Source organism: Pristis pectinata, chromosome 7 (assembly GCF_009764475.1).
Source record: "Pristis pectinata isolate sPriPec2 chromosome 7, sPriPec2.1.pri, whole genome shotgun sequence".
Classification (NCBI taxonomy): Eukaryota; Metazoa; Chordata; class Chondrichthyes; order Rhinopristiformes; family Pristidae; genus Pristis; species Pristis pectinata.
The window spans coordinates 82,513,476-82,540,257 of NC_067411.1; the positions used below are offsets into that span (position 1 = coordinate 82,513,476).

At 39.5% G+C, this 26,782-nt stretch overlaps 1 protein-coding gene across 1 annotated transcript in view; it reads right to left on the minus strand.

The window, feature by feature from the left end:
* Positions 1–26,782, minus strand: part of LOC127572922 (uncharacterized) — a 55,221-nt gene that overhangs the window by 3,089 nt on the left and 25,350 nt on the right. Inside the window, exons 5-11 of the mRNA XM_052020650.1 lie at positions 23,055–23,225; positions 20,628–20,756; positions 17,972–18,191; positions 16,571–16,673; positions 15,448–15,624; positions 9,833–10,012; positions 2,021–2,241 (exon numbers count right to left, since the gene is read on the minus strand). Coding sequence (XP_051876610.1) covers positions 2,021–2,241; positions 9,833–10,012; positions 15,448–15,624; positions 16,571–16,673; positions 17,972–18,191; positions 20,628–20,756; positions 23,055–23,112 — 1,088 coding nt within the window. The 5' untranslated portion in view covers positions 23,113–23,225. The remainder of the gene's footprint in view (positions 1–2,020; positions 2,242–9,832; positions 10,013–15,447; positions 15,625–16,570; positions 16,674–17,971; positions 18,192–20,627; positions 20,757–23,054; positions 23,226–26,782) is intronic.

Consider the following 26,782-nt stretch of genomic DNA (forward strand, 5'->3'; position numbering starts at 1 on the left):
GACATTCACAACTCTACCTTCATCAATCACATTTGTCACCTACTCGAAAAACTCAATCAAGTTGGTAAGACACCACTTGCCCTGCACAAAGCCATGCTGACTATCCCATGGTTTTCCAAATGCTTCTAATTCCTATCCCTAAGAATCTTCTCCAATAGCTTCCCAACCACTGACATGAGACTCACAGGTCTATAGGTTCCAGTATTATCTCTATTTCCCTTCTTGAATGATGGAACATTAGCTACTCACCAGTCCTCTGGGACCTCACCTGAGGCTAAAGAGGGCACAAAGATAAGACCATAAGACATAGGAGCAGAATTAGGCCATTTGGCCCATCGAGTCTGCTCCACCATTCGATCATGGCTGATTTATTTTTCCCTCTCAACCCCATTCTCCTGCCTTCTTCCCATAACATTTCACGCCCTTAATAATCAAGAACCTATCAACCTCCACTTTAAATATACCCAATAACTTGGCCTCCGCAGCCATCTGTGGCAATGAATTCCACAGATTCACCAACTTCTGGCTAAAGAAATTCCTCTTCATCTCTGTTCTAAAGGGACATCCTTCTATTCTGAGACTGTGCCTTCTGGTCCTAGACTCTCCCACTACTGGAAACATCCTTTCCACATCCAGTCTATCCAGGCCTTTCAATATTTGGTAGGTTTCAATGAGATTCCCCCCTCATCCTTCTATACTCCAGCAAGTACAGGCCCAGAGCCATCAAACGCTCCTCATACGTTAAGCCTTTCATTCCCGGGATTTCTTGTAAACTTCCTCTGGACCCTCTCCAATGCCAGCACATCCTTCCTTAGATTTGGGGCCCAAAACTGCTCACAATACTCCAAATGTGGTCTGAACAACGCCTTATAAAGCCTCAGCATTACATCCTTGCTTTTATATTCTAGTCTTCTTGAAATGAATGCTGACATTGCATTTGCATTCCTTACTACCAACTCAACCTGCAAGTTAACCTTCAGGGAATCCTGCACTAGGACTCCGAAGTCCCTTTGCACCTCTGATTTCTGAATTCTCTCCCCATTTAGAAAACGGTCTACGCCTTTATTCCTTCTACCAAAGTGCATGACCGTATACTTCCCTACGCTGTATTCCATCTGCAACTTCTTTGCCACTCTCCCAATCTGTCCAAGTCCTTCTGCAGACTCTCTGCTTCCTCAACACTACCTGCCCCTCCACCTATCTCTGTATCATCTGCAAACATGGCCATAAAGCCATCAATTCCATCATCCAGATCATTAACATACAATGTGAAAAGTGGCAGACCCAACACCAACCCCTGCGGAACACCACTAGTCACCAGCAGCCAACCAGAAAAGGCCCCCTTTATTCCCACTCTTTGCCTTCTGCCTGTCAGCCAATCTTCTATCCATGCTAGTACCTTTCCTGTAATACCATGGGCTCCTATCTTGGTTAGCAGCCTCATGTGCGGCACCTTGTCAAAGGCCTTCAGAAAATCCAAGTAAACAACATCCACTGTCTCTCCTTTGTCTATCTTAAATAGGTTATACTATCAAGTAACTCCCAGCTTTTTCATCATTCTGTATGTTCTGCCTACAATAGAATAAAACAGTTAATGAACCAAACCTCATGATCTTATGTTAACTTGGTCTGCTTTCAGAAAGATAATAGTATTTCACATACTCAGGACAGATATCTGGACAAGATTACTAGGGAGTTTCATTATTGGACCCCCAACTCCTGCTACCAAGCAATATGATTCATGCTCAAGGGAAGTATCTTCCATGAAATAGGGGATAACTGTAGTTTTTAAAGGGAGTTGCTGAAGCCACAAACCCAACTTAATAACTGCAGCAGATCCAAATTTTGACTGAATCCATTATTTTTGGCCATTCTTCTGAGTTTGAACTTGAATTCGAACCTGAGATCTGAACGTTCATCCTTCTATCCCATTTATCACACAAACATTAAAACAGAAAATTCACATTAAAAATAATGGTATGAAAAATAACCTCTTCACAGTTGCTAGTTAACTGTTTACCTGACATTTCGCTGAGCAATTCCATTTTTTTTAAATTCCATTTCCAGAAGTTTTGGTGTGGTGAAGAGTATTGTTTTGCACAATGTTGCAGACTCTGGGTTATCGACCTGCATTTTCCATAAGCCTTTAATATAGTTCTCAACAGACCCTGGGTTTTTATTGTAATGTGGAGTAAGGTCTTGTAATTTTTCATAGTAGCTCCTAGTAAGACTTACTATTTGCTAGAAATAAAACATTCATAATTATTAGATAGTGTGCTACAATATGATGTTAGAGAAATATGGTTGTGTCTACTATAATACAAAGAAAATTACTTATTGTGTTGGATATGGAAATTACTGAATTGTGGAATCAGTCAAAAGCTGGAATTGTGACAGCTGAGTCCTCAATTGATTGAATTCATTTTCTCAGTTTTGTCCATTAATTTGGCAAATTCCACGACAAAACTATTTCATGGTTTCAAAGCCAAACTTAACTGAAAGATAATAAACACGTATGTCAAAGTGTTTAGGTACTGCAGCTGTCGTGATTGAATATCTGGAGCAACACACAAAGTGCTGGAGGAACTCAGCGAGTCAGGCAGCATCTATAGAGGGAAATGAACAGTCGGCATTTCAGGTTGAGACCCTTCATCTGGACTGAAAGATTAAGGGGAGGTAGCTGGTATAAAAAGGTGGAGGAAAGGGGTGGAGCAAGAGCTGGCAGGTGATAGGTGGATCCGGGTGAGGGGTATGTTAGGCAGGTGAGGGAGGGGGGAGGGTGGAAACGGCATCAGAAGCTGGGAGATGATAGGTGGAAGTGACAAATAGCTGAAGCTGATGGAATCTGATGGGAGAGAAAGGTGGAGTATGGAAAAAGGGGGAAGGAGGTGGAGAGGGGGACCAGTGGGAGGTCATTGAAAATTTTTATGAGCTAATGCCTTTGCACTTGAATAATAACAATATCAGACAAAGGCATTAATTCACAACAATTTTCAATGACTGAATTATAATTTAAATGATATTTCACCCACTCTTTTGAAATTCATCTGTAATGTGTGTTGCTCTATTTTTCATCTGCAAAGTGCCGAAACCTTCAGATTAGCCATTGGGAAGCATACATTCATTAAAGGTTGGAACTGTGCCACTTGTCATATTGGTACCAGCAAAGGCATATAGAAGCCAAAGCTTAAATAGAGTTGAGGATCTCTGGGGGGGTCTCTATGCTGTTTGGTCTCATAAACAAAAACAATTGTCCTGAAAATAGCCAGTGTTAGGCCAGAAGAGTTCTCTGCAAGCTGTCATGAAAATATAGGGAGGGGAAGGAATTCACCTCCCAGCTCCACATTAAAACCAAGGTCGGCTCATCTTCACCTTTCATCAACACCTCAATCTCTGACCCTTGTCCCAACTGCTACCTTGCACCCTGTCCTATTTGTCAGCTGAATGACTGGAAATATGCTTCTTTGTCAATAAATCTGTTCGTATGTTAATGTTTAAATAATAAATGTTCTTTCATTTTTCCCAGCTGGCATTAGTTGATTGCGCTTCAGGGAGTTGAACATATACTCTGACACTTTAGCACAGTGTTGAGGGAGTGCCATATTTCTGAAGAGAAATCTTCATGTAGAAATTCATCCCCACAGAAGTGCAAAGCATGCTGCATAGGCTTCAATGGAATTGAATTTCAGAAGCAGAGTAAAACATGTGACTATATAGTGATTTTCATACCACTGACTGGGATATAACTTTCTCATCACTTCTTTCATATATGGATGTAAAAAATACCATGGCACTATTGAAGGAGGAGCAGGTCAGTTTTCTCAATATCCCAGAAAATGTTTATCATCTAAATCAGTTGAATGGGTTTCTTATTTCAGTGCTATTTGGGTGATCTTTGTTTCCACAAAATGGCTGCATGTTTCCCTCTCTTAAGTGTGCTTTAACTGGTTCCAAAACAATTTGGAACTTCCAGAAATCACAGAAAATACTGTATGAATGGATGTTTATTTCTTATACAATTGTTTATAAATACAATTAAACTGTGCATGGTTTTTAAAATAGAAATGTGTACCGGCATTGAGGAACTGATGTCTGATGATGCGACCATTTGTTTAGAAGCTCTGAAGGAAGGTGCAGGTGTTTGATGCAGTGGGTCCATTTTTATTGGCATTCTCTGGTGAACACTTACTTTAGCCTTATTTTTCTTGGAAGCAGGCCTAAAATCAAGGTAGTAAAATTATTTTTTTTTAATTTGTGTTTCAGGTGTACAATATATGATTCCTCAACAAGAACAATAATGATATTCTTACATTTAGTTCTTCATTTATCAAAATGAATAAAATTTGACACTGAACCACATAAACTGACATGCAGACAGATGACTGAAACCTTGGAAGGAAGGAGAATGAGGCAGAGAGTTTCAGAGAGGTTTAGGAAGGGAATTCCAGACCTCCTGAAAGCACAGAAACCAGTGTTGAAGCAATTAAATTTCGGCATGTCTGAGAGTCCTGAATTGGAGCAGGAAGATATCTCGGAGGCTAATAAAGATAGAAAAGATTGATGTCTTCGGCAGGGTTAAAGATATACAGGAACTTGAGAACAAGGTTAAATTTAAATTCAAGGCATTGCATAGCCAGGATCCAATTTCATAAACCAATCATTCAGGAGTCTTGGTGAATGGGTGTTTGAAAGTAAAAGTATGCCAGCCAGACCTAGAATTGATAGAGGAAGAGTGAGTGAGCCAGCAGTTTAGGTTGTGTTGGGTCAGTTATTGGTAAATGTCAGAGAGGCGGGGAGGGTGGGTTTTGTCAATGTGGGGGTGTATGGTGATTAGGATTATGGCCTGGAGGTATTGAGAATGGTGTGTATTGAGAGGCTCTTGGAGATTGGTGCCTGCACCAACAGTCCTGGGTTGATTGATGGGTTAGGAAAATGAAAGTTTGGTGAGAGATGGAGGGGAGGGATTGTGGCCTGGGCTGGTGGGTGAACAGATTGAATGTTGGGGGATTAGGGCCTGGGTTTAATGGAACGACTGGAGTTGGTGACTGAGCCGATTGCAGGGGGAGATCACTGGATAGAGAGAGGATTGGAACTGAAATTATGGCTGTGCCAGTAGTTCTCCATGATGGTTGCTCCCTGGATAATACAGAATAATTTCCAAAGCGAGTTGCACAGGGAATGACACAAAATGATTGTTATTATACTTCATTCTGTGGTAAATAAGTTTTCAATCTCACAGTACTGAAAGAAACATGACATGATCTAATTTCTAGGCCAAGTTCGATCACTGCTCCATCCTGAGATATCTGATCACAACTACAAAAGCTCTTGACAACTGTGGATATGCCCTCTTATTTTTAATATCTCTACCATGCAATAAAAATTGACAATCTACCCTATCCATACCTCTTTTTTTATATACCTCTATTAGGTCACCCGTCAATCTCTTTCACTCCAGGGAAAACAAGCCCAGCAAAATATTCGCCAGATTCAATTATTTTGGATCAGTCTCTGCCTGAAACTGTCCAGGTGTGGAAGTTGGCAAAGACTTTGATATTAACTCCCTGTTCTCATATATGACAAATTACCATTTGGATGAGATACTGGAAATTTGCCACCGTCCATAGAATCGGAATCGAGCATGAGTCACTGCATTCAGGTAGGAAGGAATCAAAAAGGGAGAGGATTAAGGTTAATTAAAAAAACATACATTTGGCCAATGTAGAGAAGAGGTTAGTTATATTATTACGTTTATGAAATCTGGTTAAAGCAGTTGGAGAAAATTTAGTTTGGAATATATTGAGATTGATGGCGTCAACATTTGACAGTTTTCAGGGCATGAGCATGATGTGGGAGCAAAATGGGGACATGGACCTTCCTCCCCTAATAATCATCTAAAAGGTAGTTAAAACTTGCAGTTTTGGATTCATGGACAAACATTTGCCCCGTAACATTAAAGACACATGCCAGCACATGTGCTCCTGTGTAAAGAAGCTATCTTTTGAAAGTTATAGAGTTGGACATGTAACTTGATCTGTTACATTATGATTATCAGTGGCGCTGAGGGTTCAGATTTTATAGCTGCTTTGGTTAGGACTAGAACTAGAACAAAGAAAAGGCAGGATGCAGATGATACAGGGAAATCAATGAATCTGATCAATGTTGCCTCAGCAGACAAAAAGCATCGACCCAAGAATAGTTCAATGTATAAAATGTGCACTGAGTCAGCAATGAGTGGAAAACCTGCAATAGTTTTGTGTAAAGCCACAGGGAAGAGATTTTCTAATAACATGACACCCAATGTGTTGTGTGTGTTAGAATCATGGATCCTATGTCTTTTCCATATAATTATGCCTAAAATGTGCCTCACAGCAGGGATGCACAAGAAATGGTAACTTTGCTGCTGAATCTCCTGCTCTGGTGGGAACTCTCAAGGCAGGAGTTCCCACTCTTGAACCAGTAGACCAGTAGAACCATATTAAGGAAGATTGGCCAATGTATCAGAAGAGCAATAGGTTTGAGACAAGGTGTTTCCAATGGCTGAAATGTCATCATGGTATTGGAGAAGGACATGTGGGACAGGGATCATGGTTACCAGAGGAGAAGAGATTCACCAGGATGTTGCTTGAATTGGAGGACGAGTTATGTGGGGAAATTTGATGGGCTGGGCTTGTTTTCCCTGGAGTGAAGGAGATTGACAGGTGACCTAATAGAGGTATATAAAAATAAGAGGTATGGATAGGGTAGATTGTCAATTTTTATTGCATGGTAGAGATATTAAAAATAAGAGGGCATAGGTTTAAGGTGAGAGGAAGGAGTTTTAAAGGGGATTTGAGGGAAAAGTTTTTTTCTTACACAGAGAGTGATTGATATCTGGAACTTACTGCCAGAAACGGTGGTGGAATCAAATATAACATTATGATTAAGAGACATTTAGACAGACACTTGAATAGGCAAGGCATAGAAGAACACAGTCTTAGTGTGGGCAAATGGGATTAGCATAGATGGGCAAAAAGGTTGGCATGGACGTGGTGAGCCGAAGGGCCCATTTCTTTGCTGTATAACTTTATAACTCTATCAAAATGCTGGAGGAACTCAGCAGGTCGGGAAGCATCTATGGAGGGAAATGCACAGTCGACATTTCCCTCCATAGATGCTGCCTGACATGCTGAGTTCCTCCAACATTTTGTGTGTGTTGCTCCAGATATCCAGCATCTGCAGAATCTCCTGTGACTATGATTCTATGACTGGGTGCCCCCAGCAATATAGAGGAATTACTTTTCAGAAGAACCACCTTGCAATCATCCCAGATAAATCAAGTTACAACCTTTCTGCTGGAATTAGGTGGAGACAAGACCTTTAACAATCGTAGGAACTTGCTTTCATCCTTTGGCTAAGGCCAGCTCCAATGTTCAAGGCCTGTGCTGCTTACAAATTGTATATTCAAATGACAGTGTTGCAACAGTGCCATTGATTGTATGTTGCATACCACTCAAAATCTCTGCTGTGCACCCAGTAGCATCCATGTGCAAATACATCATATGCATTAAGAATTTGATCTATTTCCCAAAAGTGTGGTGTGCACACACGAGTAAGATTAGCAATTAATTTTAAAGTAACATTCTATCATGCAGTGCACAATAGAATTCTTGGCTCATAAAATCCATAGTACACAAGGCGACAAGGCAGAATTTATGGATTAGATTTTTAGTTGCTTCCTCCAAAATTGTCACAGGATACCAGAGACCATGTTGAAAAGCAAAACACTCCTTGGAAAGCATATGCGAATTGATCTACAATTACTTAACTGGATTGTTGAAGAAGATCACATGTTGACACACCTTCTTAGACGAGCAGATGCTTTGCTATGAACAATATATTTCATACCATTGTTTGAAAGCAGAATTTTCAACAGAGACTATTTTACCTTCCTTTCCATGACTGTGTTGGCTTTATTAAGAACAAACCAGATTCTTCCTCAATATTTTCTAAGGTATTCATCAAAGTATTGGCAAGAGTTATCCTTTGCTCCGTAAATTTCAAGGCTTCCTCATTCCATCCCTTTTTTTTCTTAAAATATTTTAAATAGAAATGTATAGAAAAATTAATGAATATTGCATGTAAACTTATGGGGGATTATGACACCTTCAGTTATTAACACTGAAATTCAAATACATGTCAACCATAATTTATTAAGCAGAATGTGCATTTTCATCCAAATCTGGGGGCTATTGCACATAAGTCCACTTTATCCAGGTTCCTTGCTGATTGTAATCCTTCCCAAGATCTTCTGTAGAATTGCCAGTGCCCAGTGAATACATTCATCCAAATATAGGTCAAGAATATGCAAACTATGTTGTAATGATGGAGTCATCATTGATGCTGCGTTTTCCATGGCTACTCTCATAGTAACGATCGTCAGTAAGTTTCATTGTCAACATTCATACATTCAGTCAATACACACATTCATTAGTCAACATTGCTGTGGTATCAATAAGTCTTTCTAAATAACTTGTCCTTACTTTCCTACTACTCTATATCTTTGTATAATTTTTTTCTCTTTCATTTTGGGTTCTGAAGGGGAAAGCAACATTCCTAATGCAGGCAAATTGGTCTGTGGTGGAAAGGATATAAAAAAGGGAGAAAGAAAATCACCTGGATAGTGGGGAAATTACTAGCTGCACCACTTCAGAAGTCATCAGCACACTATATATTGCGGTACGGGAAACATGTATGTAACAAACCAGTCAGGAGTCCCTTGCCATGAAGGAAATTGGTGAACTGTTTTAGGTTTATGAACAACATTTCAGTATAAACATTGGGTGATTTATTGAATTTAATGTGACACCTTGCCTTCATGGGAATAAATAGGGGTTGCTGGTCTGGTCTCATGATCTCCAGTCAACCAAATTTGTGCAGCACTTTAAACACACTGTGTCTCATGAGAACTGGAGGGATTTAGTACATTGGTTGAGCAAGGCTGCAGAAGAGAGTGGGCTCGTCCAAGCAGAAAGGACAGGGAAAAGGGAACACAGTTATGCAGAGTATCTGGGTGGATACAGCTGGAGGGAGAGGGAGAAGGTGAGGGAGAGGAACGAAATACACTTAGAAAAGAAATGGCAGAAGGAATGAGAGGGAAAGAGTGAGGTGTAGATTTATTACCATCAATTTTCTACCCAACAGGATTGAGGGAATTCTGTCAGCAGATGAACTACAGTGATTTAAGGAGCCAACATATCAACACTTTTTTCAAAGGCATTTAGGATGGGCAATAATGATCCTATTAAAACTCATATCATGTAAACCATTAAACATCATTTGAAAAGAATTGTACAGAATGATAAATGAAGAGGAAATAAATGAATGGCATTATGAGCTGTTTAAAGTTGTTGAAGGCTGCATAAGTTAAAATTTTTCCACGATGGGCAAGTCCTTATAGTTCCTGAACTATAATTCAAAGCCTGTTCTACAGGGAGCACACTTCCTTAAAGTGCTCTGCCATGAACATGAAGAAACCCATGTTTAAATTTCAAATAATGGAGATTTGAGGATTCAACCTCCAAACTCCAAAAGAGGTCTTCAATCAAAACCAGTGAAAAAGCTTTTTTAAAATATAACCTCTGTTAAGCAAGAGGAGAATGGACAGTTTACATTGGAAATTGCCATTAGAATTCATTAAATACACAGTTTCTATTATATTTATTTTACTCAAAATTGAAATGAAATGAATTAAAACTTATGTGCAGAATGTACACATCATGTGCAATACTTTCAACAGCATAGATTGTAACAGGTGTGAGCAATTAATGTTAAATTGGTTATGATAAATTACCTTTATGTACAGTTCTTTCATTTTTTTGAAAACTTCTGAGATGGGCTTTGTTGTAACAACTTGATGGTTGATACATTTTTCTGCCTCTTTTAATGTGACATGCTGAGAGTATTGCTTTACCAGCTGGGAGAATCTCACCTTTTGTAAGTCAATATATTGTTCCATAGTTCGAACTGCATTCTGCAACACAAGCAAGAACCCAATAGACGAATCAACTGAAATCACCTCCAGTTAATAATAGCCTGAATTTCAGTGACTTAGCTCCTGAAAACTATCATTGTGCCAAAAAAATTGAAGTACTGAGAGACTAAAAGTATTTAATTTAGACTGAGAGTAACATGCATAAATGACAAACATCAAATGGGTCACAAAGGGTTAAATTTCGCTGGGGGAGCATTTTTTCAGGGAGGATGTAGCCTCCCAAGGGAGTAAAATGACAGAAAGGAAATATATTCACAATTCAAACTGTATGTGTGCTGCCTGCCACATTAGGCATGGACAAAAGAGAAAGACTTGCAGATGTCCCAGCTGCAATACTGGCCAGGGTAAGCCAATGCTAAACAATGCAGAGAATTGGTGCTTCTTTCACTCTGATGATCTTCAAACTTTTCAGGCAGTAACTCGCACCCCACTGTCCCACTCCACCCCTGAGATACCAATATCTGCCTTGCCGCATCTCCACTGTCTGTTTCCTAACTCAACAATGTCTGACCTTTTCCCATGCGACTTCTGGCTCTTTTTTCACACAGTAACTACCTCTCAAATTCCCCAGTGTTTGCCTTCTCATTTTTCAACATTTATCTTTCGAAATCTCAGTGTCTCCTTCTGAGCTCTAGATTTCTTTTTCCCAATACGCCAACTTCTGCCTCCTTGATTTCAGCTTCCTAACACCCCCATTTCTGCATCTTCAACCCCCCCCCCCATTTCATACCACCTGATTCTGTTTTCTGCCCCAACCCCTGATGTCTACCTCCTCAGTCTCCTCAATTTCCACTTTCTTCAGCCTCAGGATCTGCCTTCTTCAAAACCTCCCAGATTTCTGCTTTCCTACCCTCAAGGATCAGTCCAAACACCCCAATTTTATCCTCTTTGAGGTCTCAATGATTGCTTCCCTAGTGTCCAATGTTTGCCATCCCTGATGTCTCCTTCCCAGAGTATCCAATTACTTTGATTCTCTGATCCTACGAAAGCAATCCTGCCACTTACGTATACGTTGCTCTGCCTGTATGTAGCACTGATGATCAGTATTTATTGGTCTGTACCCCTACTGGAACACCATCTTGATTATAACAACATCAGAGATTCAATATCTGGGACTCCTGGGACCTCCCCATATGTTTGCCAGATAATGGGTGTTTTTGAATATTTCCCCCAGTTTAATTATTGTCCAATGTAGAATATTAGGTACATGGAATTAACTTCCATCAATAGCAGTTAAAGTTGTGTTATTTATTCGGAGATTGCACTTGAAGGTTATATAAACAGTTTTTTTACACTTTTTTGCACTGAATGAGCCAAGAAAATGTCACGCCATAAAAATTGAATGGTCATGCATGAATGACTGAATATTTTACAGTTTGCTTAATTACTTCTGAAAAGAGGAAATACTTTGCTTGATGGATCTTCTCAAAACCTATGCTTTCTTAAAGTCTTGAAATCAAAACATAATGTTTTATCTAATCAGCTGACATAATTATAAAAGTCCACCTCAGCATAACACATGTAACATGTTAATAATTGCAGGTATCAATCATGTGTATGTGATTAATGAACCGTACGTGATTATTTGCCACTGAAGCCATCATACAAGAAACAATCTGTAATAATCAAAACATCATTACGTGATTTAAGGTCCAATGTGGTTGGCTTTTCAGTCCAGCAGTAGGAAGTAAAATGAAGCACAGAATATATTTATCAAGGGTGTATTTAGGTAAAAAATTGATGTAACTGATAACCATTCCAAATACAACAAATTTAAAATTTATTTATTCCTTCTAAATGCTGCCTTCTTTATTAAACTTCCTCAGGAGGCTAAAGAAATTTGATATGTCCCCTTTGACACTCACCAACTTTTATCGATGCACCATAGAAAGCATCCTATCTGGATGCATCATGGCTTGGTATGGCAACTGCTCTGCCCAGGACCGCAAGAAACTGCAGAGAGTTGTGGACACAGCCCAGTGCATCACGGAGACCAACCTCCCCTCCTTGGACTCTGTCTTTACCTCTCGCTGCCTTGGTGAAGCAGCCAGCATAATCAAAGACCTGGGTCATTCTCTCTTCTCTCCTCTTCCATCAGGTAGAAGATACAGGAGCCTGAGGGCACATACCACCAGGTTTAAGGACAGCTTCAATCCCACTGTGATAAGACTATTGAACGATGAGATGGACTTTGACCTCACAATCTACCTTGTTGTGACCTTGCATCTTATTGTCTACCTGCACTACACTTTCTCTGTAGCTGTGACACTTTACTCTGTACTGTTATTGTTTTTACCTGTACTACCTCAATGCACTCTGTACTAACTCAGTATAATTGCACTGTGTAATGAATTGACCTGTACAATAGGTATGCAAGACAAGTTTTCCACTGTACCCCGGTCACTGTACCACTGTACCTCGGACAATAATAAACCAATACCGATACCAACTACATTACCAACCTGCAGCCACAATCAATGCATTTCAGAAGTGAGATTTTTATATCAAAATTGAGGAACTAAGTTATAGTTTAATTTGTGCCTATTCAGGTGACTTGATACACCTCATTTCCATCAAAGCACCCTCAGTAGTCATTATCAACCTTTTGCACTCTTCCCTTCACAGAAACTGCCTCTTCTCAAAATATTTTTCCCTTAGTTCACCTGCACTTAGCCTTCTTCCCAGATCACAGACACAGCTTCCATTGGATATTATTAAATGTTTTGCTATGTGGCAAGGATGCACATTAATCACTAAACTGCTATAACATGAGATAGAAGCAGAAGGAGCTTTTTCGGCTTCTTGTGCTGGCTCTGCCATTCAGTAAGATCACAGCTAAACTTTTACCTCAGCATCGGTTTCCTGTCTGTTAATTCCCTTTGTATCCAAAAGTTCTATTGATCTACATCTTGAATGTACTCAATGATCAAGCAACCACAATCCTCTTAGATGGAGAAATTCAATGATTCACTATCCTCTGGGTGATGAAATTTCTGCAAATCTCAGTTCTGCTTGCCTAACCCATTGCTTTGAGACTGCAATGGAAAATAAAAAAAAACGGTAGTTGTTGATCTGATCTACGTCACCAAAAGCCAAGTCTGAAATAAAAACAGAAAGTGCAGGAAATACTCAGGAGGCCAGGCAACCTCTGTGGAGACAGAAATGGTTGTTTCAGGTCATACCTTAACTCTGATCTGACTTGACCTGTTAACTCATCTCCACAGAATGCTGCCTGATCTGCCAAGCATTTCCAGTATTTTCTGTTTTTATTTTCAGTCTCTGACCTCACAGTTCAGGACACTCTGGCCAGGGAATCATCATCCCTGCATCTACTCTGGCAATTCTCTGAAGTATTTTGTATGTTCAGCGTCTGGCATGAATTAGATGTGGCAAAGCATTTCATGGTGGGCTTCTGAAAAAATGGGTGGAACATGATCAGACTTCTAGCTCCTGGAGTTACTTAGTGTTTTACTAAATTTGGAAAATGACATTGAATGTACAGTGCAAAAATGGACTGTATGCATGTTGCTTTATTCATTATTATCTGTTTTAATATATCACATTCGCAAAATTAGCTTTTCCGATTTCTATCGGGTGAAATCATAACATGCTTACCATGTGTTGAATAGATTGAACTGAATCAATTTACACATAGCATGCTATATTAATATTAACTCCTAATAGGATGGAAGAGGGGTGAATGACTTTTGTCTTTTAAAATACTTTAATCAAAGCACTTGCCTTCATTTTAAGGATTAACCTATTTTTAAGTAAAATGGCCAGATTTCTTAACTATTAGAAAGTGGTTGAATCTACTGCAGGAATGTTTTTACACAGTTATGGAGTAGAGGGGTAGATGTGTTCCCTCAAAGCCCGAAAACCTACCAAGTAAACTACCCACACACAATCCTCACAGTTTGCCCCCAAATACTATTTGTCACCCCCCTCCCCCCAACCAGCATCACCTCACCATCCCTTGATCACCACAGGCAACCTGTCTAGTATTGGAATTTTTAGAGTCATAAGGTTATGGAAACAGGCCCTTCAGCCCACCTAGTCCATGCTGACCATTCAGCACCTACCTACACTAATCCTATTTTATTCTCCCCGAATTCTGATTGACTCACCTCAGATTCTACCACTCACCAGCACACTAGAAGCAGTTTACCGTGGCCATTTAACCTACCAACCCATATGTTTATGGGATGTGGGAGGAAATTAGATCACTAGGAGGAAACCTATGCGGTCAGAGGGAGAACATGTGAAGTCCACAGAGTACCTGAGGTTAGGATTGAACCTGTTCCGAGACTGTGAGGCAGCTGCTCTACCAGCAGTACCACTGTCTGGCCCTTCTCACCAATGCAGCTGAGATCTCCCATGATCACAACTGGATGCACTTGCCTGAAGCAATCTGCAATTAGAATCTCCTCCACCAGTGTCGCACTATAATCAGGACCCTCCATGATCTCTCTCACTCCCAAATGCACTTCCTTGATATTGTAGACATTTCCTTTGCGAACCAGGCCTAAAGATTGTCAGTCCATCAGGGCCCCATTTAAAAGACTACTATTGTTAAATTCTGCAGGACACTTGGGAACTATATTCTTCCAGGTTTCTGCACCACAAAACAGACACATAAGCCCCTGCTCCCGTCAAACTCCAACCTCTCTACTTCACCAAACTTCAACCTTTCCACCAAACTTGCCTTTTGGTTGAAAATCAAGATAATATTTTTGAATAAAGAGGAATAGTCATTGCAATATTTTTCATAAATATCCTCTCAGTTCTGTGAGGCATGTTTGAATTCAACAAAGTAATGAAGGAACATTCTTTCCACTGCATTTGTGTCTGGCACAAGAGAAGAGACTCACGTTTTCCAGGTGTCTGTTCTAATAAGTTCTTCAGGGATTTCTTTACCCTCATGGGGGGGTTGAAACACATCTTCCACAGCAAGTATGAGCCAGTTATATAAATAATGTGGGGGGACCAACAGGACTTCCTGATCTATTCTCCCACTGGATAACAAGGTGAGGATCCATCTGTAAGGTAGGGAGGGTCACTGAAAATAATGCCTAATGTAGCATCTATGCTCTGCTGTGGCATGTCTCCCTTATATTTTGGCAAATCCCACCAAACTTATTGCTGGATTTATGAATCTGCTAATTGTACACATTTTGCAGTTGTGCTTAATACGCTATGGGTTCAGTTTTCCACTCACTCATTAATGTATTCATATAATTTACTGCCTGTGCCATTTTAGAAGTCCTTGGGTACTTAATTTGAAATAGTGCTACACAGATGAATTAAAACCAAACAAGTTGTCTTAAAAAGCAATGGTGAAACAGACTTGATCACTCAAATTGCTTGGAGCCTTTTGTGACATTTGGTCTAGGATTGTACGTTGTATCTCTTACCTTGTAGTTTTCTTTGGAAATGATGTTATTGTTGACACCTTTTGTTAAAACTCTGGTATTATGATTCATATCTGCTCTTGTGAAAAGGAGAATGGCATCAGGATCCCGGGCTTTATCAAACTTCATATCTCTTCTTGTGCATTGTGATGCATTTGCATGATGGATTGCGTCCAGCTCCTTTGCATTAAATGTACAAAATAGTGATAAAACTGAGATCAAATGAAGAACATATCCCATGTTTTTTGAGGTTTTCTTGGTGTGGAAATTTGAATTTACCATGTATGAGAAATTCACCTGAATTAAACTTGTTCTAAAATACTGACTAATTTCTGCCTAAATTGGTTGCTGGTAGAACCTGTATCCTTCACAAAGCAGTAAACATGTGAAAATCATCGGATAACAAGGGCAGGAGCTATGTTCCAGAGAATTCAACAGACGCACCCAATCTGATCATGTGAAAAAGGAGTAAGTGGTCTTCATTGAATCGGTTAATTCCCTGGGATTGAATAATCCCAGGGTTTCGCCAACAAATACAATCAGGAACAAGGGGTAAGAAATTACAATGCTCCAAATTTCCTTCAGACCAATTTCCCCAATGGATTGTCAGATAGGAACCCAGTTGTAAGGAGTGGTGAGCACCGAAAAGGTCTAATACAGCAACAATGCTTTGCTGTGACATGCCTCCCTTATATTTTGGGAAGTTCTACCAAATTTAATCCGATGTTGTCATCAGGCACCAGAGGCTCCCTCTCTCTGTAACTTTCTCAAGTCTTACAATCACTTCAACATTCATGCTCTTCCAGTTCTGGTCATATTCTCTTCCGATTTTAGTCCCTCAACCACTGGCAGTTGTATTTCAGCTACTGGGGTTTTAAGCTGTGGAGACAACTCTTAAAACCAATCCCCTTTATTCCCTCCATAATCCCATGAGGCTCACTGTCACATTTTGTGCAATAACAGTACAGTGAAAAGCCTCGGGGTGCTTAACCATATTGAAAGCTTAATATATATGCAGGATTTTACTGGTATTGAAAGATCATAACTCACTGTTTGAAGATAAAAAATAATACAAGGAAAACCAGCAAGATGGTTGAATATAAATTCCTTGATTTATCACACTTACTCTTTGTAAACAGGAAATATGAATTTTCCTCTTGTCAATTTGTTGTTTGTTTTGGTGTTGCCTTTTGTCATTGCATTGGATCACATCATCACATTGTTGTTGCCTGTATAACTCAGAATAAATGGAATGTATTTTGGAAACTAAGGATCATTCTTAATTAGAAACATTGTTCCGTTAAATGTCATTAACCAAGCACATTGCTTCAGCAAGCTGATACAGAAATAAATTGTTTGATGCAGACTCTTCTCCACAACAGATTGGATTACATGTTCTAAATACCAATTTTTTCAATGGGGAACAGGGATAATGGGAGCACTGAATACTAAGAAAAACACACTGAGTATAGGTCAACTTGCCAAATCAAATTCAATAGTGGCGTTGTCACAGTTGTCTAGGTCATGAGGAATAAGTGGAGAAGTGAGGTTTTGAAGAAAATAACATACAATAAACAGGGGAAAATGCAAGACAGAGGAGAAGATGTTTTAACTACTTAATGCAGAACAGTGATTATATGAAGTGCATTGGCAACGGCAATGGCAATGGAGGAAGGTGGGGGCAGTGGTTCATAGCACAGGAACAATGGAGAAATAGGGTGAAATTTGGTAGATAAGGAGGAGGGACAAAATAGGACATAATAAAAAAAAATGATTTTTTAAAATCCCTACCTGAAGAAATGACATTTTAATAAATTAACAATCAGCCATGAACAGATACCATGTCATTACTTCCTTAACAACTTAAACATCCCATGGCAAGTTTAATGGCCTACTAACGTGTGAATGCAGTAAATTTATGAAACTCATGATGCTGCCTCCACAATGCCAAAACCAGAGAGGATTATCGTCCTGTAATTTATGGTGATTTGCAATTTACAAGTGATTTTTGAAGAGAAGGCTGGGATTTTTATATTAATCCAGCAGAGCCTGGACCCAGACAGCTGAAAGTATGGGCTTCGAATATAAGGGAGGAGGGATACACAAGCTGTCAGAGTTAGGGCAATGGAGAGCTCTGAGGGAGGAAGGGTTTGTAGAGCTGGAAGAGGTGATAGAGATAGGGATATTCTACCATTCTTTCTAATTTTAATGAAACAAGCCATCAATGCACAAAAAAACCCTTCTACAACACAAATCATGTAAAAATGTATATTTTCTAATTCATTTAATATCAATCTGGATGGATGACAGTAGCCTGTAATAAAAATGCTACCGAACGGGATGTACAAATGAGATTAGACAGAAAACCTGATATTTCTGAAACTGATTAAGACTGCCCAATTAGAATGCTGTGGAAAAGATGAATGAATAAGCTTTTGTGTCTGATAGCTGAATGCATCCTGTGTCAGTAGCAGTTATTTGAATGTAAGGTCTGCCCTCAGATCAAGGAGTTTCAGTAAACACTTACAGCAGCTGAAGCTTATTCCGAAGTTCAGTTTGTGATGGACCTTTCGCACAGTCCACTGAGACGGTGGAATTTGCACTTTTTCCAAAGTCTTGAAGGGATTTCAAGCTGGCCTTATCATGCAGAGCACTTCCAATGTTGATGGTTGCTTTCTCATGGGTTAACCAACCAAAGGAAGATTCAGGATATTCCATCCCATCAGTACTTAACAAGGCACTAATGACTTTGGGTCAAGAACATATCAACAAGAATCAAAATAAACACACAATCACAAGACACTTTGTCAATCATTCTTGCTATAATTAACTTTAAGCATTTCCACATAACCTAAAAATAAATGTTGGATGCCCTAAAGATCCATATTACTGTAATACTGGTAATTATAGTGGGAAAGCGCACATTGAAAAACCTCTGCTAAAGGCTTTGCAAACTTTGAGGGGTCACGGTAATGATCCCCTGTATGCATGGAACTGTTAGGCTACTGGAGACACCACTAGGGTGGCCTCAGGACTCTTCCCCTTTGTTGAAAACTTCTGCACCCTCACTCTTGTATGGAAATTGGTAGGAGTCCTGCTCTTAGTAATGGCAAACATCTTTTCCATCAGAGGTTCAAACCATTACATTACACCTAACAGCCAGAAGAACACCCAAGTGCTCTAGATGGGTGTATTGCTGACTCTGGTCAAAGTGCTGAACTGTTGGCAGATGAGACAGGAACATATGTAGTCTTCAGGCCTGGATGCATTTTGCCACGGGCCTTGTTGGAGAAGGCCAATCAATAATTCACCACAAATTCCAGCCTACCAGAGGTCCAGCAGGGTGATATTTGAAAGGCCACAGCAAAAAAAATATTTCTTAAAGAAAACCTAATGTGAAATAGCTAGGATGTTGTCCTCTGCTTAGCTTCCTCATTCTCTTAAACTGTAAACTAAAAATAATAATGACTTTGTCCAAGTCGGTATTACATCATGGACCCAATGTGGCAAAACCAAATCAATAGATGGCTCTTTGCAGGAAGCAACCACATCTTAGAAAATCTGATGCCTAACTTCTTATGACCAATCCACATGCTGGCCAATTTTCTATGAAAAATTCAGATGCTGGTAATGAGTCCATCTAATTGCATATGTGCGAATCATTTTAATGTTTAAATACAAGTATAAATTATCCCACTATGAATTATGTTCCCAAAGAGGGTCCATACACTGTGTGAGTTTTCAAAGATAAATATTATGTGTAGAAGAGCTGGGGATCTGCAAAATGAAACAGTCTTCCTAAAGTGTTTTTTTATTATGCATTTTATTGGGACTAGATAATGATTTTCTTTGCTGCAAGTCGCTTGCTTGTTTGGTTTTGTTCAGTAGGCTGTAGTTTTTGTATTCTGCTACCAACTTATTTCTTCATCTTCTCTCACAAAGGGAGGATGATGAGTTTTCCACCATTCTTGCATAAGGATAAGGAATTTGTGTGTGTGCATGTTGGGGGTAGCAGTGGAATGAGCATATAGAAATTTGAGGGGCTATGACTACAATCATCACATGTAGAACTTGTGCTTAGAGATCCCTCCACACATGACATATTGGAAGAAACCTGTCATTGTGGTCTCCACTTCAAAACACTTGCTACTGCATTTGAAAGTGAAGACATCTACAGCATAAAAATCTCTTCATTACAAACCGTCCTGGGAAATATCTAGCACATCAAGTCATCTGTATTTCTCACATGCATGAATCAACACAGTTGAATGAGGTTCCAGCTGTACAGAACACCCAATTGTCAGGGCTTCCTGAGTGCAAAGTTACATATTGTAAACATGTAGCATCAAGATTATTCATATCAACCCCATTGTTATCCTGGATATAAAGGTTTACGTGCAGTTATTTTTCAGGTGATATCTGACCACTGAAGCATCATCATGACTCCTTGACATAGCTAAGGAATGCTTTGGCTTATACATCTGAGTATCTATTTCTAATTTTGTGTCACCTTCATCATTTTGCCTGGTGGTCTAAAAATGAATTGCTTCAAACTGTAATCCCAGAAAGGTCTGTTCATATTTCAAAACTTCATTTATAAATCAAAAACCTCGAATTTACCCACAGTGACTGAACATCCCAATTAAAAGCAATTACCTTCAATGAATAGATATATTGTAGTTTTAGAAATCAATTTAAGATCTTTATTGGTCACATGTGCATCGAAACACACAGTGAAATGCATCTTTTGCGTAGAGTGTTCTGGGGGCAGCTCACAAGTGTGGCCATGCTTCCGGCGCCAACATAGCATGCCCACAACTTCCTAACCCGTACGTCCTTGGAATGTGGGAGGAAAGCGGAGCACCGAGGAAACCCACGCAGACACAGGGAGAATGTACAAACTCCTTACAGATAGTGGCCGGAATTGAACCCAGGTCGCTGGGGCTGTAATAGTGTCACGCTAACCGCTACACCACTGTGCCCGCCCGAGCTTTTTGATCTATTGGTATGTAATGACACAGATATAACAAACTGCAAAGCCAAACCCTTGAATTTGTTTCTGAGCAGCTTTCATTAACAATAAATGATACGTGATTACAGTAAGCAGCACTGAGGGAGGCATCCTTGGCAGATTCTTCCTCTAGGCACTGCTCCTATGGCTTTGTGCCACACTGTACTCCTACCTGTCAAGACTTCATTTAGGATACACTGGCTGCTACTGGCCATGAGGCGAACCTGGGCTAAAATATCCACGTCTGGGCAGTATCTCACAACTGCAATCTCCTGAAATGCCTGAGCAGCAGGGATCATTTCTGCAATGATTAAAGGATATGTTATAAATTGTTTTGTTTGATGTTTTTTGTAATCATGGCAGGAGTAGAACATCTCCTACACAAACTGCTTTCACTGACATATTAACTGAGAGCTTTATCTAAAAAAAATGTTTCAAAACAGATAAAGAAAGCATCACATTTATAATGAATTTCATACCTCAGGGATTAATACACATAGATCCACTTTGGAGTAAAATATAGAATAATAAATACCAGAGAATGAAGTACAAGTCTGTAATTAAGTCAAGAAATATATGAAATACAATAGTAGAAATTCAGTCAATTTGATGAAGATACTTTAGGTCAATCCAAATACTTACTATTTTATGCAGCATACTCAAAATTCTCACAAAGATATAATGTTTATATAGTTTTCTATTTAAACAACAGATACACCTCCAGGTTTGGCCTAAGGTTTTACCACAAGGAATGACTTAGAGCCTGAAGGTAAATAGCAATTTTCCAGACAAACATCAGAATGTGAAGTCAAAAAGCAAAAAAAAACTGCAGCTCCTGGAAATTTGAAATAAAGACATAAACCGCTGGAAATACTCATCAATTAAGCAGTATCTGTGGTGCGAGAAACAGAGTTAACATTTTTTTTAAATTGCAGAGAACCACAGCCTGACCCATTAGTGGAGATGCAGATGCAACATTAAACAATTTCATACACCCAAGCATTCAGATTTTGTCACACTACATTAATTAGAGGATAACTTAGAGGTGGGAACTATACAATTGGCGCACTAGAGGGCAAGGTTTCTCATGAGCTTTGCTGTAGTGGACATCGGTGAGCACTTCAATGGGGCATTTTACAGAAGCTCGATTGGCATAAACAATGAAATGATTCATGTATTGGGAAGTCTGCATTGAGCATTAAGCACCATGGAAGAGCCCAGCACAAAGACACAGGTTTTGTGCAGAGCACATCCTTTCTAGCATTACAGAGCTGTCCAGCTCCATTCACTCTCTTACATCTCCAACAATGATCTGATGCCTGATGGATGATGTTGTAGCTTCAACCGCAGACAAGCAGGAGCAATCTAATGCTTGTGTGCAGCAATGGAAGGCCAAACTGCTTTCATGTAATCAAAGTTTGTTGCCACGCACAAAGGGATTTGTGGGGCATGAAAGCAATAAAGCAATCTGTCTCCAACAGATTGGTAATGCACCATCCTGGGGGAATAGCACAAAATACTCTCCTTTCCATTTGTCCCTAAAGGTCATTGGATCACCACATTTACCCAATTCCATGAACTCTAATGAGGGCAGTAGTCTTTCTAAACCCAGGAAGGATAAGGGGATACGGAAGGCAGACATTGAGTGTACAAGGTGAATAATGAGTGTTTATATGCAATATGGCATGATTTCATAAATGAATTTGATTAGGAAAGTTTATTTTGCGATGACTTCTGTATCAGAATTGTGGCCAAGTGAACATTAATGATTTTCAGTAACAGACTGTGGGCCTGCTGATGAATGAGGAATTGGGGTTGCATTTATTGGTATCCCACTCAGATTTGTTCTTTATTGAAAATATGGACAGAATGAGGCGATCTAAGCTGAACCTTCCAGCTGCTTGTCACACAACTGGTAGCAAGGCTGCGTCTTCAAGATGTTCTGCAGACTTTCACAAATCTTGACACCCCTTCTGCTCATTTCTACAAGGCTCATCCAAAGCAGTTCACGTGATGGCTGTATTGTTTCAGCACACTTTATGTTGTATGAATGTTTTGCTCTTGTGCACTGAAGTCTTCAGCCTGCCACAGAAAACCACAAGAGAATGAAGGCATTGCCACAGCTGCCATATGACCAGCTCATGGGTCATTATGATTGATGGAGGGTCATTATGACTGATGGAGGGTCCTTCCTGCTGGTGAATACATGTTCAGCTATGTCAGATTAAGAGAGAGCAAAAGTTGGAGCATTCACCTCCAAATGGGTAATTCTGGGATCTAATCAGCGTTGTACTAAGATCTGCCTGCTAGACATAGTAATCAGCAATGTGGTATCCTAAGATGTATATGCTGTGGATGCTATTTTGAATCAAATGCACATGAAACATTCATAAACTGGGCATGGACAATATCAGTTTCTTGCCATGTAACTTCTCATGGTGCAAGGTTCTATAGGTAACATCACAACTCTATATAATGCACACACTTCCTGCCATGATTTACTGGGTATTGGGACAACTGGTATTTTTTTTCTTCCTAATCCTATGGACATTAAAGGCAGTGCTTCTACAGATTGGAAAGGTCATTACCCGGTACTTACCTTTTCCAAGAAAAAAATTGATAATAGAATCTTTGAATTCAGTCACCATTCTGTACATTTTGATGTATTCTTCTTCTAATAGATGAAATGTAAAAAGGTTTGTTGGTCTCAAAGTTAGTGATGTATCGAATCCTACAAGAGCACTTCCTGTTCTGCCATGTTCATTACAATCTGTAAGCATATGGTAATAACCATTTTAAAAAGTAAAGGATGAGTAAATTGCTAAATTGAAAATAACATTTAACTTTAGAATCATAGAAAGATAGCAAATCAAGAAATGTGTGGAGACTGAGGGTAGTTTGTAATAACTTGCAGTTCCCACTTTGCAGATGAGCATCCCAAAGCACCTTATAATGAGAAACCAATAGTATATTGAACAATAAGAGCTTAATGAAGTTTCTCATGGCAGGGAAGAAGGTTATGCAAGAAAGCTGTTGGCCAAAATGCTTATGATGATAATTTATGCATTGAACCTTGCAGGCTAGGAACTCAAATACTTTACTGTATGTACAGTGTGGTATTGTGCACATTTGACACATTGCTATCACATCTAACTGTTAGGCCTTTCACTGAAATGTTCGGTTGCTGATTTGGAAGCAATAATAATAATGCCAAGACAGAGCTCAGTGGCTTAGGTCTACCACACCCACATGTAGTCCAGAATTCCAATACAAAAGCAGTTAATTAAAATTCAGCTATTTTCCAAAGCTGCCCACACTTTGTGAACTGTTTGCCCGGACACTACAAAATTTGCCCAGCCACTGAAGTAATTGTTTCCAGATCCTGATGATCTGCATGATGAAGGCTCTGATTGGGCCATAGATCAAATTATAAGCACAGTTTGACTACTGAGTGGGATGTTCTGAGAGGAGTCATGAGATACATGAACAGGGAATGGGCCCTGGGGTGCTAGCAACAGCAGCAGTAGATGTGACAGGACATGGTGGAAAATAGATGTTGATAGTGAGTTGGGAGGGGGAAGTGGAGAGGATAGAATGGAATGGGCAGAGGAATCCACAATATATGTTGCCAGAAGGCTTTTAAGTATTCAGAAGAGTTATGGCAGCACAGCACTTTGAAATCATTTTGCTGTGCAAGAATAATTTCTCGCAATACTTTTCAGCATTTTACCTTGCAGCAGAATGATTTTAAATACCGCTTAACTTGCCTGCCTCCTGGATTATTCTGTTTATGGTTTGTGGTGGGTTTGAGGAACTGCTGCCAGCAACCTCAACAGATGAAAATGGTGTTTGGAATTTTCACAGAACTATTTAATCCTGACTTGCATACATTTGTTTCCTCTCAACCTTTTCAGTTAAAACATTAGCCATCTAAATTAAGGCTTGTTCAAAATTCAGAGCAGGTAGTCCTCTGCTAATGATCACAGTAATGTCTTGAATTTAGGTGTAAAGTTTGTCAAGAATGAAGTGAAAAGTAACCAGATTCCAGATTTTTTGTATATTATTTTCAAATTTGCCCTGAAAAATCAGAAAATCTGTGTATAGGTTCAAATGCTAATACCATCCTTAACATGGTTGAAAATATCTTTTTGTAAAATGGCACAAATCTTTCACTCTTCATAAAAAGGCTCAATAATGGAGTAATATCAACTATTAACCTTATTTTGCATTAAAATATACTTTCAATGTAGTCTGTAGATTGCAAATAATACAGTAGTATACCAGTGGTGAAGGGGTGAATATTGACCCTGTAGTGAACTGCCTGGCCTTGCACAGTTTTGAACTTATATGTTGTCACAGTAACATCTAATCAGACAAACAACAAGTGATCAGCCACTTACTTGGTCTCTGCTCAGTTTCTATAACAAAAGTTCAATGCAGCTGAAATAAAAAGAAAAAGTGCTGGAAATGCTCAACAGGTCAGACAGCATCCATGGAGAGAGAAACAGAGTTAATGTTTCAATTCAATGACTTTTCATCAGAATATTGATCTGAAATTTTAACTTTGTTTTTCTCTCACTGAGTATTTCCAACATGTTCCATTTATTTCAGATTTTCAGCATTCGCATTTTGTTTTGCTTTTTAATTACTGTTGAATATGTCTGGTTCCAGTTAAGCTTCGTTGGAATGATGACCTTAAGGTACTGAGTAATTGTAGTACCAATGAGGTTTTGTGCTTCTTCTTGGTGGAAAGGGCCATTATCTGGTTTATTGGCTGCTCAATTTTCACATAGTACCCGCAATCCTAGCCTAAAGTTATTCAATTAATTTTGTAATGTTGCTTGGAATATTTCATAATTAGACTGCTCCTGAATAGAATTGAACACTGGAATTACCAGTGAAAAACTTCATTCTTGATGTATGGTGAATTAGAAATCACTGATAAAGCAACTAAAAGTGTTTGAAATAAAAATAGAAAGCGCTGGTAATTATCAGTAAATTGGCCAGCAATCTGTGGAGATAGAAACAGAATTAATGTTTCCGATCAATGAGCTTTCTCATGATGCCTTTCTTTCTCACTGGAAAATAACTGCTGAGATGTATGAAATCTCATTAAATGCCTGTGAGTGCTTCTGACCCATCTTTTCAGTCCACTTTAGCCACTGCTGTCCTCATTTCACTGTAATTACATTTACAACACATTTCAAAGTTCAAAGTGACGGAAGTGTCAGTGGAGAGGACTTTGGGACCAGTGACCATAATTCTACTAGTTTTAAAATAGTTATGGAGAAAGATCGGACTGGTACACAAGTTAAAGTCCTACAGTGGGGCAAGGCAAATTTTGAAGGCATTAGACAGGGACTTGCAAAGGTTGACTGGCAGAGATTGTTTGCAGGTATAGGGATGGCTGGCATGTGGGAGGCTTTTAAAGGTGAGATACGGAGAGTTCAGGGACAGCATGTTCTTGTTAGAGTGAAGGGCGAGATTGGCAGGATTAGTGAACTCTGGTTGATGAGGGATATAGAGGCTGGAGGGTGGCTAAAGTTGTTCCTTTATTCAAGAAGGGCTGCAAGGACAAGCTAGGGAACTGCAGGCCAGTGGGCCTAACATCAGTGTGGGAAAGTTAACTGGAGGAGATTCTGAGGGACAGGACCTACCAGCATTTGAAAAAGCAGAGACTGATTAGGGATTGAAAACATGCCTTTGTGCATTGTAAATTGTGTCTCACAAATTTGATTTTTTTTTGAAGAAATGACCAAGAGGATTGATGAGGGCAGGGTGGTAGATGTGGTCTACATGGACTTCAGCAAGGCATTTGACAAGGGCCTACATGGTAGGTTGGTCTGGAAGTTTAGATCACATCGATTCCAGGGTGCGCTAACCAACTGGATACAAAATTGCCTTGGTGGAAAGAAGCAGAGGGTGGTAATGGACCATTGTTTTTCGGGTTGGAGGCCTGTGAACAGTGGTGTGCCACAGGGATTGGTGCTGGGTCCACTGTTGTTTGTCATCCATATAAATGATTTGGATGACAACGTTGTCGGAATACTTAGTAAGTTTGCGGACGACACCAAAACTGGTGGTGTAATGGACAGTGAAGAGAGTTATCTAAGTTTACAAGGGAATCTGGACCAAATTAGGAAGTGGGCCTGAGCATGACAAATGGAATTTAACTTGGACAAGTGTGAGATGTTGCACTTTGGTAAGCTAAACTAGGGCAGGACTTATCCAGTAAATGTTAGGGCCCTGGAAAGTGTTGTAGAACAGAGGGACCTAGGGTACAGATATATAGTTCCCTGAAAGTGGAGACAGGGTGGTGATAAAGGC